We start from the raw sequence: 16,715 nt of genomic DNA on the forward strand, positions 1-16,715 counted from the left end.
GTGGTATTAAAGGGAAAGGCCAAGAACAGTCCCTTAAATGGCAAATACTGATTACGTTCACCTGAGATTAGCTAACATTACACATCGAAAATGGCAGCATCGGCTGGACCGTCTTTCGAAAGCGGTTTAATGTAATATAGCTAGCAGGCTACCAGTAAACCAACGTAAGCTAACTTGGTATTCTGACTGCCATGACACACTGGTCTGTGTCTGGCTGACGATCAAGTTTAAAGGAAAAAAATATACACGTCTCAAACGCCAGTTAGCTCACCTTCTGTACCGTTTGATGGGGTGATTATATGAATATAACACAACTGTCAGGACGACAGGTAACCAGGAAGATCCAGTATCACTCTCTTAGCAACTGTCAAAGCGATTGTGAGTAAGTTCGCTGGCTCTGGGGATCACTAATGTTTTCCAAGCTCACTTAAGGCCAATGCCTGCCTCTCACTACAGGCTAGCGTTTAGCTAACGTTAATGTTAGCCAGGCAGAAAAACACGTTGACTACTTACAAGCGACGTGTCAACAAAGTACATAATTAATATTTAGACTTTGGTCAAAAGGGGTCGAACAATGTCAAGTACCTTATTTAATAAAGCATTTTTATAAGTACCGAGGCTAATTATTAGCAAGCTAATGCTAGCTTAGCCAAATAAGATAACGAACGTTTCATCATTGACGGTTCACTCGCAAACACTGACAAAAATAAACAGTTGACCATTAGCTAGACACGCTATTGTTACTGCTTGGTATTAGTTAAGCTAGCTATACCGTTGATAATAAACCACTGACCTTATCAATACCGAATTAGCTACTGCAGAGCAGTCACGTAGCTGACGTTAAACGTTGTCAAACCAAACAAGAGCGTTATTACCAGCTAACCTTGGCATGCAAGCTAATTAATATTAGCAAGCCTTGTTGTCGCTGGCTAACGCATTGCCAGCTCGACAGGATGGTAATGGGATTTATGTGACAAACAACAGCTCCGTTACAACTCACGATTTCAGTCTTTTGGGAACAATTTTGTCAAGTTTTGTTGAAATTTTACAAGTTGTCTAGCTAGCAGCTAGCACGTTAACGCTAGCTAGCAAAAAGAAATGGCCTCTGATACCTTTTAGACACAAAAAACAGGAAAGCAGGAACGGGACTCGAGATATTTTCGCAACACTGACTCATAATTCCTCCGATGTATTTCGATATTGAATAGTCTCGAAGGTCCAAGAGACTGTTGGCTGAGATGTCACTGAAAATTTCTACCTTTTGTATAATGTTGTTACCTATTTGTTCCAGTGTTGTAGTTGTAACAGACAGTGCACCAGCTCCTCTTTTCTCTCTCTACCCCTTCTAGTTTCACATCAGCTGAGGGACCTACAACTGCAATATACATCCGCGTGATTCATCCGCTCAGGGACTAGTTACTTCTGATTTTTAGCTTTTGGCATTTGGTTTTATTTTTATTTTTACCAACGATGCTGCAGCGAGCACTGTCTGTATTGACCTATATATGTAGCTTTAACTATATGCTCTTAAGTCGAAACAGATGGAGCTATATTTCTCGTTTTTTAAAAGATAATCACTGCAACACTGAAGTCACTGGGAACATTAGCTTGTCACAAACACAAAGTATCAGTCCGCTGGGTCGTGCCCCCCCCCCCCATAAACATACATAAAACAATTATCTAATTTATTTGATGTCCTGCATTACTTTTTGTGCATCACCTCACATAAATGTAACATAACATCCATCAAACAGTTTCCTCTAAATTTTGCGTAAATACTGTTTATTTCAGTTTCTTTTCGGTTGTCATGGTTACAATAAAATTCTGCGTCCAAAATGGCGTCCTTACTCGAAGAGCATCTATTTGAAATCAGGGGGCAGGGTCCACCTCCTACAAAAGATTATTTCCAACTTGTTATTACCAAAAATGAGGTAGAGTATTTGTATGAGTTACTAATTATGAAGCAGAGTCTCGAAGAATAACTTTGTAAAAAATAAAAAAACTGTTGATAAAACCACTGTGCATAATGTAACTGAAGTTAGCTTAATTTACTCCTAGCTAAATATAATTAACTTAATACCTTACTGGGCTAATATTACATATTTTGTAGGTTGCTTTCTGGTTGAATATGGTCTGGCTGTACCATGCAGTCAGAGTGCAAAATTAGCACCAGCCACATGCTGGTAAAATGTGCAAATTAAGAAGACATATGGCTGGGAGGCTTTGTTGACTCACCAGCCAAAAATCTAGTCTGAGTGGCTGGTTCACTAACCATTTCGCTGGTAGACAAAACAGCTAATTTTACACCCTGCATGCAGTATAACTTTTACACCTCAAGTTGAATTGAATGACAAGGTAAATAAATTGATGTCATAATAATATAGTAACCTACATGAGTTGCTAAATGAATAGGCATGCATAATAAATGTTGCAGTAGGTTAAAATCATCATGCCTCAGGTGATTTGTCATTCTTCACTCTGCCCTTCTTCTAACTTTAGGTAATATGGACATCATGGAAGATTTCTGTGCGAGTCGAATGTCGGGGCGCTGCACCCAAAGAGCTGAAGGCATCTCATGAAGATTTCCTACATCAGAAAATGCTACAGCGTAAGGTTTCTTCATAAGCATAGAAACCGTATTACTGCCCAGTAGCATTGCACTATGTCAGTGACACGGACACTGTTTTTTCATTTAATTTTGTTTGGCAAAAGGTTACTGTACCTTGTTTGAACTAAGCAATTTGCTTTAACGGAAGTCTATCATTTGACAGAGAATGCTTTAGGTTTTCAAGTAGTTGACATCCAGTGTGTGCTGTACTCCTCATCTGTAGAAGAAGTTGGTGCTGTTTTTGGGGAGAGGATCCTGGAATACACAATATCACTTTGTCAAGGAAAGTTTGATTACCTGGAGCGCTTACCTGATGATATTTTGCTCAGAATCCTGTCCTACCTAGAGCTGAAAAATACAACACTGCTTGCACAGGCTTCACAAAGATTTAGAAAGGTGAGTTCAGTATTGTCTATATTAGGGGACACAGAAATGGTGTTAGTTTCTATTTTGTTCTCTCTCTCTGGTATGTACAGTTGTGCTCATGTGTATTTGTACACTGACAACCACACATGTAAATCTGCATTGTGTTTTGTCGTCTTGGGCTCTGATTGGACTTTACCAGCTCTGCAATTCTGAGAAGTTTTGGGAGCACACTGTAAGGAATCGCTGTACTGAGTTTACCAGTGACATGGAGGGCATAGCAAATTTCATAGGCTGGAGGACAACCTTCTTTACTTTTTTCCACACCAGTGGCAGCAATGAGCAGCAGTGAAGCAACTGGAAAGTTTGATTGCCGTTCTCAAACAACTGCAATACAAATGCTATCACAGTGAATGGGTAGCCAGTATTCATTTTGCCCTTTGTGAAATAAAAGCCAGTGTTTTCAGTGAGGTTTTGTGAGAGTTTTTTAAGTTTTAAATGTAGTATTGAGATGTTATCTACAAGAAAAATGTATATTCCATTAGTTTTTGTGTCACAAAGTAAGTGTCACATTTTCTTCAAAACAAATCAGTATTTTTGTGTTGCTACTTTCTTGTTACACTTTGAATGGCAACATTTACCACCAGTATTCAGTGGATAGATACTTGCAAGTTATACAAGAGTTTACATTGTGTAATATTGCTAGTAAATTAAATTAGCATACTGTATAATGCAGTGTTTAGTGTCCCATAGTGTTTCCTGAATGATAAATTGCTAAAACATGATCTAAAAAGAATTTAAATGTACAACTGGAGATCTTATCAAGGTAACTGGTAAATTTCATCATAAACTTCCTGTTTACATTTGCCAGTGAACTGTTCTTGCGCCCTCTGCTGAAGGCTCACAGCACTAAACGCTGTGTCTACTTACATCCAGCCTGGCTTTGTAGATGGTCTGTGTGCTGTGTTCACTTGTGCAGCCAGCAGAGGGAGCACAATGGCAAAAAAAAAAATAGAGTCAGATGATATGGTAGGAGGAGGAGGATCAAGCAAATAAACCCTTTGGGTAGCGTGTGCAAAACAAGTGTTGTAATTCTGGTTACCATATCCAGGCCTAAAGAGTAAAACACACGTATTCTGGATTGAAACCTTGTACAAATACCACTGTACGGGCAACTGTCACACCGATCCTACCTCACCTGAAACCTGTACAAGCAAGCTAACAAAGGTATGCACTGTTTTTTTTTTTCTAACAGGTACCTTAGTGGATCAGAGACAATATAAGGTATAATAAATGTTAACAGCAGCTACATACTAACATACTGTTCTTGTTTGTTATTGTCACAAAAAGATGACAAACAAACATAAGTCATTACATTATCCCGTATAAGAGACAAGAGGAATATGTTGTTAAACAGCACATGTTAAAATACATGTCATTTTCCATAAACAAAACTCCCCTCAATATTAAATAATCTTCTGCCCAGATGATAGCTGGGTGTTGGAATGATCTCACATGACCGCATACAGCCCTGACTGGTAGGTACTATGGCCTATTATTAGCCTCTGAACACTGGATACCGCCTTCTCAGCTGAGTCTGGTCTAGGAGGAAAAATATTCATTACGTAACAATAAAGGATCTGTCTCCCGACCCACTTCCTGAATACCACAGCAGCAACTAGGCCCCAAACTAAGGCAGAGCGGAAGCCTCATCCATTTGTTTGCTGGAGCAGTGTAAAGCAGTGCCGGTTGTTTTCTGCTTATCCCTTGCCTCCACACAGTCACCACCCCTCCTTCTCAGCTCTTCTTTGTGGGTCAGTGATGCAGCAGGAGTGACGCAGCAGTGGCAGCAGCCTCCAGAAGGCAACTATACACAGCAGGAACAGGAAACTCTGCCAGAACCATGGTCCACAGGCAACATCAAGACAGCAGTGAAGAGGGAAGATGGTAAAGTCCTAGTCTAGGCCAAAGGGAGAACGGGAGCCGTGTTGTCACTCTCCTTTCCTCCTCCTAAACAAACACCAGAGAGGCTTCCACAGCGACAGAGACAGGCCCAGCAAGACCTTCCACACAGAACCATTTTGGTAGGCGACTCAAAGTATGAATGCTTGTTAAGGCAGCAACGTTAAGTGCTACCAGGGATGAGTGTCTTTGTATGCTAAGAGTGTGAATGCTTTGAGAATGAGGATGAGGCCTACTCAGCCTTGTACTGCCTTCCGTGCCTCCCTGCTGATCAGAGTCTCTACAGGCCGCAGCTGAGCTTACTGAGCATCAGAGGCCTGTAAACGTCCTGTGGTTTTGAACGCATCCTAGCTGTGATATCAAGTGTGGGTGACAAAGTGCTGCTTACAAAATACTTCATATGATCCATGTAGAGTAACATGTGAGCGCTTTAAGTAAGGGCAGTGAAATTTTTGCTCTTGCAGTTTTGATTGCAATTTAGCTTGAGCTCTATTTTGAATGTGAATTTATAAAAGGAACAGTTTCCCAATTATTTAATGAACATAAATAATGGCTCCCAACCCTGTAAACTCCAAAGCCAGTCACCCCGATTATGGAAAAGCAATTAAAAATGGTACAATGTTTAAAATGGTCCACTATGGTACAATGTTTTGGAGTAAATGATTAAAAAGCATTAATTTTATTGGCTTTCCACTGATGCATTTCAGCCTACATGCATTCTTAAAGATACAACGTACATATGGTACATACCAATTAGTGATTGTTTTATATTAGTGTGAGGAAGGACACAAACTAAAAGTGCTCCAAGGAAAAACATTCTGTATATTCCCTCTAAATGCCCCTGATCTGCCTGGTCTGGATCTAAGACGCTGGCTCAGAGAAAACCCAAAATATACTGCAGTCAACAAAACAACCTCCAACCTTTATCTTTAAATATAATGACAATGTTGACTTATGACTTACTTGTTTATTTGGTGTCTACTAATGTGTGTCTTTGTTGTGAATTTAAGAACTAGAGTATATTTGACTGACAGGAGTCCCACTTCAACTCCAGCAGGGCTCTCCCGTAGTTTCCCAAATTTAGATGATAGAGGACATGCACTGAAGCCACTTGTGCCTCATCACAGTTATCTCTTTAAGGTTTAGCAACTTGACAAACTGGTATACTGGCTGCTCCCCAGGCTAATGCAGGGGTCTTTAAGTAAGCAGGTCTTGCTATCAGAACCAAAAATAGAAGACTGAGCCTGTGGTTAATTGTATATTCATGAAACCAATCTAATGTGATGTGCCCATCACAGAAAAGGGAACAGGACAATGCAGCAGCTGAGATTCAGGGTGATCACTGAGTGTATTTTAAAGACGAAACACTCCATGAATAGCACATTTCCTTCCTTCAGGGCAATGAGTGAGTGCACACATAATGACATGGCACCTGCTACTTCGTCTTTTGAAGTCAAAAGTACATAAAAATGAAGTGGCTTTGAAACTGGTTTAAAGTGGGTCTCGGCCAGCATGAGGAAAAGACCTGCAGTCCGTCATATGACTACACTCAGTTGTGTAAATAAAAGAGTGGCTTCCGTCCTCAGAGGCTAGCGAGAGTCTCACAGTGCCATGTCGGGTTCAGCTTCCTCCCCTCCCCCCCGTCTGCAGTGCTGACGCATCTGCTGCTTTTGCATCAATCAGCACCCTCTACATAGGTATACCGAGAGTCCTCGCTGATCGCAGGACTCTCTTTTTGCCCTCAGCCTTGCATCCTGCACCCTCGCTGCAATTGTGAGAAAAAGCATCGATAAACATCTGTCCTGTGACTGCTGTGACACAGAATAGGACAGTAGTCACTGCCATCTTCTCTCGGGTTCTGCATTACCTAACCACAGTGACTGCGTAAGCGCGGATGAAGGGCTTTAGTGTAATATATTGCTGCACAGACAGAGTCTGTGTGCACAAGCATGAAACAGATGGTGTAGCGTTATGCATTCAAGGTGCATGTTGTTTCTATGACGGCTACCGATAATTTTGTTTCTTGCAAAAGATAATTTCCCTTTTGGTCAACATCGATGCATCGAGATCTCACCAGTGTGGTGCTGTGGAGGTTTAATACAGCATTTGTTGTACTCCTCACTCAACGCAGCAATGCAGCTGAGCGCTTTCTCTTGCTGTAGCATCGAATACAGAGCTGGGTGTGATGTAGCACCCAGCATCTCTCCGCTCTCCCTACAGCCCTCTGCCATGCTTAATAAAAGTTGCCGTTTCCTGCTCAGTGGCTCCAGAACGAACGCTTCAGTTGCCCAGCTAGCACAGAGGCAGACCCATACTCCGGTTTAGATGTATAAACTGTGAGTTACTCCTATAGCTGTGGTAGGACAGAAGAGGGACAGTTAGAGGAGGGCAGGGCAGATCTAGCCCAGGACCTCGGCTGCATGGATAGAGGCGAAGGACGTTGGAGCTGGAGTCATCTGCACACAGAGAGGGAGGGAGAGGAAGAAAGACGTCAGAAAAAGCTCTGCTTCTGACACCACCACTGTTCAGCGACCATCATAGATAAAAAAAAAAAACTACTTGCTCTCACGAAACTGTTTTTCGTGTATAGTTGGCTGTAGAAAAGGGATACTGCATGACACTGTTTCCTGTTCGCCGTGCATCATTTTCTCTGATTTACTAAGGTATGTTTTGCATGGTTTCCCTCAATTTATAACCTGTTTTTTTTGCGGAAGTACGCTTTGCAGAGGTGCGTGAAGTGGCTTTTGCTTTGACATTTCGCTCTGACAAGACTGTCTGTATGCTATACTGTCATTTCTTGGTTTGTGGTTTGGTATGTGGGGATTTTTATTTTACAGGTTGAGACATAAAAAATAATATCACATGCGCTTTGAAGGTAAAGTAAGGTTTGGGTGTGGCAAAATCATAAGCACTGACGACAAATTCAAAATTTCCGCTCAGCATGTGGTGGTAATAAACCACAACAATTGGTATAAATTGTCAAAAATGAAAGTGGTAAAGTACAATAGCAACCTAGAAGAAAATATGAAACTGGTTCTGTGAACGGCACAAACTGAGAAATTAGTATGAAAGCAGTGGCACATCACTTGCTGTTACCACATGAGAAAGTCCTTTGGGTAGCATTTCTGCTGCAGACAAAGACACGCAGACCAATACACAAAGTATATTCAAGCAGACAAAGGCAAACCTCTATGGCTCTGTGGACTGCTGTGTATTGCAGGTTCTCAGAGAGGGCAGGATGTTTGTGGGAGAGAGGGGACCGAATACCCAGACAGCTAATACCATCACTTGCCATCCGGCTGAATCCCAATAAGAGCTGCGCCATAGCATGTTGCCATGACAACGGAGGCCTGTCTGAGAAAGAAGGCAGGAGGCTGGTTGTGTTTTCAGCAGTCTGAGAGGCTGCAAAGAATGGCGGCCATATTGTTTTTGTCATACAAACAGAAAATTGAACATGAGTGGGGGGAAAAACTAAACATAAAATAACATCACTGATGAATTACCTAAGCCCCTCTAGAGAAACAGAAAAAATACTGTAAATTTATTACCTTAAAAAAATTTCAACAAATTTACAAGTGTTGTGTAATACCCAAGACAAAAATAAGCAAAACAAAATAAGATATCAAATTGAACTGCATGTTAACTTAATACAACTTGAGACCATCTTGACAGTATAATTTGCACAGACTAAATCTCATTTGGATCAATTCAACTCTTCTTCTTCTGTTTTCCACTAATTAAGCAGGCATAACACATAAGTTTACAACAGAGAGACATATATCCATGTTAGCCCCTGGGTGGCAGTTAGCAAAAGAAAGTCATGGTCTCGTGCTAGATTGCACAGTCACTGTATGACTTTTGATGCAGCCATAAATGAAGATGTAAAAAATAATAATAATAATAATGTGAAGTACAACTTCACATTATTACATTACATTAACTTCTCTCTGAGCTTATGTTAGATATTTAGATAACTTCGATGCAGGTGTGACAATTCATCACTAAGCTGAGTGCGTCTTAGCAGGTACAGTCAGGATGCTTCGTGCCAAATGACTCAGTACATGCTCAAACCACACTGACACTGATATGAGTAAGCCAAAATTAGAACATCTTGCTGAGTGATACATCCTCTTTCAAAGGGAGAATGAATGAACTTTAACTTCCTTTAAGAGTTCATCTTAGTTTACTTTAAAAATCAAACTAATCCACAAATGCTGCTTTGTCAATATACAAGAGAGATGGCATTCCCTGCCTGACCAGAAATCTGTTATCCTAGTGTAAACAGTGCAGCAGTGTGTGTAACAACTGGAAGACTAAGATGTGCATCGTCAAGATATAGTATTAAAATATTATCATCAAGTCATCTACTTTGAATAGACTAAATGTCAATGTTTCTTCTTTTTATAACAGTAATTAAAAACAGTAATTATTGTACATCAACGGCTCTTCTTGTCTGCAATTTCCCTCATGAGGCAGTAATTAACTGTTCCCTGTAGTTGGAGCTGACAAAAACTGTATGTGAGACAAGCGAAAGGATGCTTCCATTGCCGCCTGACAAACAACTGAAGAAGGGAGCGTATGAGTCATCAGTGTGTAACTGTCTGCATGTCATATTCACATTAGCATAGGACTTGAGAAGAATGGGGCTGACATGACAACTGAACCAGGCCTAGTGCAGAGCTGTGGTAGCGTATTGAATACATTACCACAAAAACTGAATTATAAGTAATAATGGACCAAAACATCTACAACTGAGGGAGTCACGGTATATTTTACCAGATGCGGGCCATGACCTCCCTTGCATTTACGGTACTGCTGTTGTTTTAGAAAGATGAGAGCCTTCTCATGGCTTTGTTCTGGGATTAGTGCAACTTGGGCTGATAATGACAAGAATATTCCATGTATGAAAGAGTTATTCCGCAGGGAAAACCTGCGATGGAAAACAAAGGAAATTATTGGGCAGGCACAAAGTAGTAAAAGTAATTAACAACGTGATAAACTATATCTTTTACTTTTAATCACAACCCTCACAGTACAATTTGAAGTCACTGTTAACGTTTTGACACATAGTATTTCAATATTTCTATGTAGTTGCATGAAACACTCACCCGACCTACAAAGGCATGTTGACAGTAGTATCAACATGCCACATATTTTCTGAAAGCTGGGATAAGAAACAATGTCTTCCTCAACATAAACCCATTATTCAAAACAATTATTGTCCCACATCTTAGCACTGACAAAAGGTTTACAGCCCGCTGTTACTGAAATATCAAAACCAATTTTATTATAGTTTTCCATCAATGATGTTCCCTACAGTAAAACAATGAGACTGGCTTTTAAATATATCTCATTTAGCCTTTAGATTAAAGTTCTCTTCTACATGAGAGAAACAAGAATAAGGAAAATAAAACAAAATAACGGGACAGACTTATGAGAGTAGTGGAACAATCCTGAATCCGTTGAATAAAAGCGTCCTCAAGAATTAACAATAGATTATCTTCTGATGGTTCCATAGTTTTTCTTAATTTCAGTATGTGACCCATTCATTAAGTTTAAACTTAATGCTTTTTTAAATGAAGGTTATGAAGGCTTGAGTCACCAGAACTGTTGACCAGACTGGTGGCACTGGAGCTCATCTGTCAGGACATTACTGCCATCTAGTGTTAGAACACTAGAAGAGCCAGAATCTTTTAAAACAAAATGTACAGACATGTTTTGGATGTCTTCTTAACAATATCAAACAGTCAGAGCCACCATTTTGTAATCATCTAATGTAATTCTATCTTCTCTTCTTTTTTTATTTAGATGACTGTGGTGTCCCCATGTACTCAGAACCTGATGGATAGTTCTCACCCTCAAACTGTGCTTAGCAAGCTCAATGAGCAGCGCTCACAAGGCCTCTTCTGTGATGTTACCATTGTGGTGGAGGATGTTAAGTTTCGGGCCCACAAGAACATCCTGGCAGCGTGCAGCGGGTACTTCAGGAACGCTCTAACAACTTCTGAGACATGGAGCTCTGGCCAAGTGCTGGAGCTGATGGACCTGAAGTCTGAGGTGTTTGCCAGTATCCTCAACTTTATCTACTGCTCAAAGGTGACATCACCTGGTGCAGAGGACACAGGGGGGCTAGTGGCAGCTGGAAAAAGACTTGGAATTCCTTTTTTAGAGAAGCTTGCAGAACAAGACAGGCAGGGCGAATGTGGTAAATCCACAGACTGCAGTAAAGCTCCTTTGTCTAAAAAAACAAAGAAGGAAGCTCCCAGGCCTGAGGAGATGGACACTGCCAGAGGGCCACGCATTACTAATGCCTTCTCTATCACTGAAGTGTGTCCTCTTGTTCAAACGAATGGGGATAGGCAGTCACCAGATGAAGGACAGCTCCCATCAAGTTGCCCGACAACTTCCTGCCTCAACGGGAACAATGAGACAACACAAGCCCTCTCTGAGCACTCATATGCAGTAAGCAAATCTAATGAAGGCAAAGATAGCAGTGAGTGGGACAGCAAGACTGTCTGTAAGCCAGCAATATCACAGCCAAAGCAACTCATTTACAGGAACACAGGCCCACTTAAAAAGCGCCACAGGGTGAGAGGCATTTTGGGTAGAAGTGTTCTTCCAACACCAGCTGAACCACAAACAGATAAACCAAATACAATAACCACCACATCAGCTGGTGGTGTTTCTTCACCACCTGTCGCAGTGATGACACCACCTCCGCTTTTTTCAGAGGCAGACAGAGAAAAAAGTATAGACCCAGGGCTTCCTATAGCCACTGACAATGTTCCAATGGAGTTAGGTCCACCAACCCTTTCCCCACACACAGAGGACAGCTTTTCAATCTACGGATGTGAGCACTGTCCAGAGATATTCACAAATAAAGCTCTTCTCACCATTCACTCAGAGGTACATAAAAAGCGTTTCGTCAGTCATTTGTTTTGCAAGTTCTGTCACAGAAAGTTCATACACCTCAAACGGCTGCGCAATCACGAACAGGTCTGTCCCAAAGCTGTAAGGGACCTGCCTAAACTAGATGCAACTGCCATACCAACCAAAGAGGTGGACCTCCATTCAGATGACATACCGAACACGGAGAGCATCATGACACCACTTCCTTCTGCTGACCTCCCCACCTCTTACACCCCAGAGCCTCCTCAAGTGGACCAATCAGAGCCTCCGGATGAGGAGGAGAAGGCAGTGAGGCCGGGTGGCAGCCAGAGGAGATACAACTGCAGTGTGTGTAAACGGGTCTATGTCACCCTATCCAGTCTGAAGAGGCACGAGAATGTACATTCCTGGCAGAGGGCCTATCCCTGTCATTATTGCAATAAAGTGTTTGCTTTGGCAGAGTACCGTACTAAACATGAAATCTGGCACACAGGTGAACGCCGCTATCAGTGCATTTTCTGCCTGGAAACATTCATGACATATTACATCTTAAAGAACCATCAGAAGTCTTTTCACGGCATTGATCCCAGTCTTGCTGTTAAGAAAAAATCCGCAAACGGTGGACTGAAAGCCAGTGTTTATCCAATCAAACTCTACAGGCTTCTGCCTATGAAGTTTAGAAAGAGACAATACAAGACGTACAGCCAGACATATTCAGAGAGTGTTGAAAGAGGTGACCAAGCCCCATTAGAAAGCAACTCTCTTAGCCGTCCATTTGAAGAAAATGGTCTGATCAGCCATCCTGATACTGTTTCTTTCCCTCTGACATTCATGGCCACAACAAAGATGGTGGCACCTGTCATGCCTCGCGTCTGCTTCGGCAAGCCATGCGACCAAGATATTGACCAAAGTCTGAATAGTGAATTGGAAGCTCAGAGAGGCAAAAGAAAAGAGGCTGAGAATAGAGATTCGCCCATCATTAACTATGACAGTACCTTCTCTTTACAACCCAATACAGAGTCTTCTGCAGGAGGTTACAAAGATGATCCGCCAGTACCAAGTAACTCAGAGCACATCAGTCATAACATGCCTTTCTTAAACTCTTTGAACACTGTTAAAAAGTTAGGTGAGCTATCAGCTTCTGCAAAAAGTGTTGAGGATATGACTAAGGAGATACTTCAGTCAAGCACTGAGAACCTGGTGCGCAATAAGGCGATGGGGGAAAAGACAGAAACATATATTGCTAAACCTGCATGCCCGGGTCCATCTGTGGATGGTGCTTCCATGCCGCTCTGTCAGATAACAGTGAAAATAGGCAATGAAGCCATCATCCGACGCCGAATCAAAGGATCAAAGCTCTTCCCCAGAAAGAAAAGGAGAATCAGAGAACTGTGTGAGGACAGCCCGAGTCAGTGTCCTCCAACAAGGGAAAACTCAGAGAGCCCCAGACTCCGCCTCAGAACAGAAGTTGCTGCCGCCACAGAGCCAGAGACATACGATGATCCTAATGACTGTGACACAGCTGATATGCTTTGGCGTCCCTACTATTCTTACAAAGCCAAAAAGAAAAGGAAGAAGCTGAGATTCAAGCACAGAAATGCTTTGTTTCACCGTTATCCTGAAACATCTGTCGACAGAGCTGCTGCTAGTGAGGCCCACCTCGATAAAAGCAGTTGGCTGGCAGAAGAGAGCATCTCAGGTGGTAGCGGAGAGGTGAAACGCAGTCTTAGCAGGAACTCCAGCCCAAGGGCCACCTACAACTGTGATATATGTGACAGCTCTTTTATCACAGAGACCGGTCTGAAAGCTCATGTTATTGGTTCCCACCCATGTTTCTGCCGGACCTGCGGTAAACAAGGTCCCCCTGGTGAGGTACCTGCCGGTGGTGATTACATCTGCAACAGCTGTATGGAAAATGGCTCCTGCTTTGATAATACACCCCGGAGCCCCAACACAGAGAAGAAATATCGCTGCTCCTTCTGTCCCCAGCGTTTTCTCTACCTTGCCACTAAGAGAAGCCATGAGAAAAAACACCAGGAGACAAATGAGGAGGGATATAATTATGACAACTTCACACCATGTTCTAAATACTCAGCACACATGAGTGAAGGCAATAAACAAGACACCATCAAATCAGAAGACAGTGACAATCAAGGGGACACACACATAAAAAGTGAAAGGGTGGAAGAAGAACATTTTTCCATTGATAAAATTAAGCCTGAAGTCGAGGAAACAACTGACTTTATGTCTGTGACTACCTACCAAGACATGTCATATTCCAACATTAAAAGTCCATTATCGCCCTGCATCGACCCACTGTTTTCCCTGACACAGTCAAAGGTGAAACATAAAATAGCAAAAAAACGGCTCAATGCACAGCATTCTATGCATCTCACCCCAAAAAAGCAAGCCCGTGACAGAGACAGCGACAGCAACAAGGATATTTTGATGGGGCCAAGAACAAGCAGTCACAATGAGAAGTCCTATAAACTCTTTAGGAGAACTGACTCTGAAACTAAAGGTACCCACATTTCTATACACAAGCCAGAAAAATGGATGTGCAAAGAGGAGCCATTTTTTAAAGATCTTTGAGGACTGTGGCCAACAACAAGCAAACGAGAACATGAATGAAGCTTGACCTCAAGCCACTGGTTTAGTCAGGAAACGTAGTAATGTTGTAAGCTGAGCTCAATGTTTTGAATGGACAACACTAAACATGATGATCTAATACCAGTGTTTTGGTAATGACTGAGTGATTGTTCACCTTTGTAAAAGATATTTTTTGGATAATATAGGACCTTTTGACACAGACTGTACTTTGTCCGTTCTCTATGCATAAATGGCAGACTCAGTGACTTGACTGTAACCTCAAGAAAATACATGAATGTTGGTAACATTTCTTTAAACTGTGTGAAATTTCAGAACAGGGGTATGATGTGTTGAAAAACTGAAAAGCTAACCTAGTTTGGTTACAGCTTCACTTTTAAAAATATTTCTGGGGAAAATGATGTGAATTTACAACCGTCACATTTCTTAATCTTCCGTTCAGTTAACTGGCCATGGTGAGTTGCACTTTATAGTTAGACTATGCTAATCTCTTGGTTAAATACTTTGATAATTCAATTTCAATTCTTAGCACCATTGATATAATTCTAATTTATAAATAACACATGGCACCATACAGATTAATGTTACGACTTTTGTGTGTTTATGTATAAAACATGTAAAACTATTTAAATAAATGTTGCTGATATTGTAAACCATTACATCCTGTCCTTCTTTTAGTTAGAGATACAGTAAATGCTTGATTCTCCATTCACAATTCGATATGCTTTTTTCAGCAGCCGATGCTGAAATTTAGAGAGCAGGGCGGCTGATTGCAGATATATAATGCCGATATCAAAACAAAGAAAAGTCATATATAATTCCATTATTCCATGCAGTTAGAGTACAATCTAATATGCATGGTCATCTTAGCCAGTAATGTTTAGATTTAGATGGAATTTTTATTAGAAAATAAAAATACAAAAATACAAGAACAAAAAAAAATAAAAATAGAAAATATCATTGGGTTATGCTGTAGATTTCAGAACATGACTGGCGTTTAAGGGAGAGTGGGGTACAGTTTCTCAGAAGTGACGCCATTCAACTGCATTATTTTCTACAGTATAAAGGAGTGGAACTGCTGTCATTTAGGATGATATATCTGCTTCATGAGTGCAAGTATCGGCCAATGCTGATTATCTCAAAATATCAGATAATGCCCGATTAATCAGCCAACCAATTAATCTATCACTAATTCAGAGACCACTAAACAACACTTCATACAGACTGATAAGCACACTTACTGATTCTCTGATACTACTGGTAAGGGAATAGTTACAGAAACCCTAAAAGTCATGCAGTTAAAGTGTGGAGGACTTTTAAGAGGGACATTTTAAAATAGCAATTTGTTACAAAACCTATTCCATAGGAATAAAATGTCCTAAATATAAAGCCACCTGGTGGTTATCTGCTCCTTCTGGATCTTCAGGGAGACACAGCCCATCTGAGAAGTTAATTCCTTCATTCTTCCACACAAAATGCATCTGTCTTTAGAGTTGGGCCTCAACACACATTTTCCAGATGTTTCTAAATTCCTTGCTTCTTTCTAAGACTAGTCTTATGATGTAACAAACGGATCATAGAGAGAAGGCACTGCTCAACACACTAAGTATGCCAGGGAGGCAAACTTTTCCCCTATAACAGTTCAATACATTCTTTAATGTTGTAAAACACAACAAAATACATTCTTCATCTAATTTAATAAAGGATTTTAAATACAAAGATTTTCCTTATGTAGTCACAAAAAGTTGACGGTAAACAAGAGAATTTTGTGACATATTGTGCAGTTTAAAAGCGGTCACATACTTCTGAGTTAATGATTGTTAAGTGTATAATGAACAACAAGGTAAAACATCTAGATTAGATGTTATCAGTACACATGTTGTGAACTAGTGTGTGCTTCATGTGATAACTGACACAGAAATTTGTTAGAAAAGTCATAATGCATACCCTGACCTGCCTTTTCAGGCTCCCTGCTACTATCAGCGATGAGGATCAGACCTGTGTTTTCACCCAACAAAAGGCAACATCACCTTGAAAGAAAAGACGAGAACACAGGATGTTAGTCATGTTTTCATCCAAAGCAGATATTGGTATGGGATTTTATTAAAGATGAATACATTATCTTTATAAATTAAAAGTCCTGGAATATTATAGTTGGGAAAACTGTGCAAAATGTCAATAACTGTTTATCACTTACTCAGTTTAACTGATACTTAAGTATACAGGGTTTTCCAATGAAATAATGAAAATTCACACAGTGATTAGAAAGCCAATATAGTGTGACCTT

General features: G+C 40.9%; 2 protein-coding genes across 10 annotated transcripts in view; one reads left to right on the forward strand and one right to left on the reverse strand.

Annotated features, from left to right (window-relative positions):
* Nucleotides 1–16,715, reverse strand: part of trip12 (thyroid hormone receptor interactor 12) — a 43,530-nt gene that overhangs the window by 26,032 nt on the left and 783 nt on the right. For 2 of the 6 annotated variants that reach the window (XM_046074193.1, XM_046074186.1), the window contains exon 1: nt 1,279–1,407. The gene's annotated coding sequence lies outside the window, so the exon portion shown is untranslated. Of the gene's footprint in view, nt 1–793; nt 812–1,112; nt 1,257–1,278; nt 1,408–16,375; nt 16,459–16,715 lie in introns of those variants that run through there. The other 4 variants (XM_046074190.1, XM_046074187.1, XM_046074189.1 and 1 more) reach the window with 4 other exon arrangements.
* Nucleotides 98–15,081, forward strand: zbtb38 (zinc finger and BTB domain containing 38). 4 transcript variants are annotated; one of them, XM_046074195.1, is made up of 4 exons: nt 98–378; nt 2,500–2,608; nt 2,832–3,004; nt 10,742–15,081. In XM_046074195.1, exons 2-4 carry the CDS (start codon nt 2,599–2,601, stop codon nt 14,411–14,413), a joined length of 3,855 nt encoding a protein of 1,284 aa, XP_045930151.1. In that variant the 5' UTR covers nt 98–378; nt 2,500–2,598; the 3' UTR covers nt 14,414–15,081. The 4 variants fall into 4 exon arrangements, with proteins under 4 accessions (XP_045930151.1, XP_045930150.1, XP_045930152.1 ...); XM_046074194.1 differs by lacking the exon at nt 98–378 and adding an exon at nt 1,688–1,931; XM_046074196.1 differs by lacking the exons at nt 98–378; nt 2,500–2,608; nt 2,832–3,004 and adding an exon at nt 4,586–5,055.

This window comes from Micropterus dolomieu, linkage group LG17 (genome assembly GCF_021292245.1).
Source record: "Micropterus dolomieu isolate WLL.071019.BEF.003 ecotype Adirondacks linkage group LG17, ASM2129224v1, whole genome shotgun sequence".
Lineage (NCBI taxonomy): Eukaryota > Metazoa > Chordata > Actinopteri > Centrarchiformes > Centrarchidae > Micropterus > Micropterus dolomieu.

Excerpts from the sequence above, each read along its gene's own strand:
- zbtb38 (XM_046074194.1), top strand. The coding sequence starts at position 1,836 with ATGGCGTCCTTACTCGAAGAGCATCTATTTGAAATCAGGGGGCAGGGT. Across the intron at positions 1,932-2,499 it reads TTGTTATTACCAAAAATGAG|GTAATATGGACATCATGGAA; the intron begins GTAGAGTATTTG and ends TTCTAACTTTAG. Across the intron at positions 2,609-2,831 it reads ACATCAGAAAATGCTACAGC|AAGAAGTTGGTGCTGTTTTT; the intron begins GTAAGGTTTCTT and ends CCTCATCTGTAG.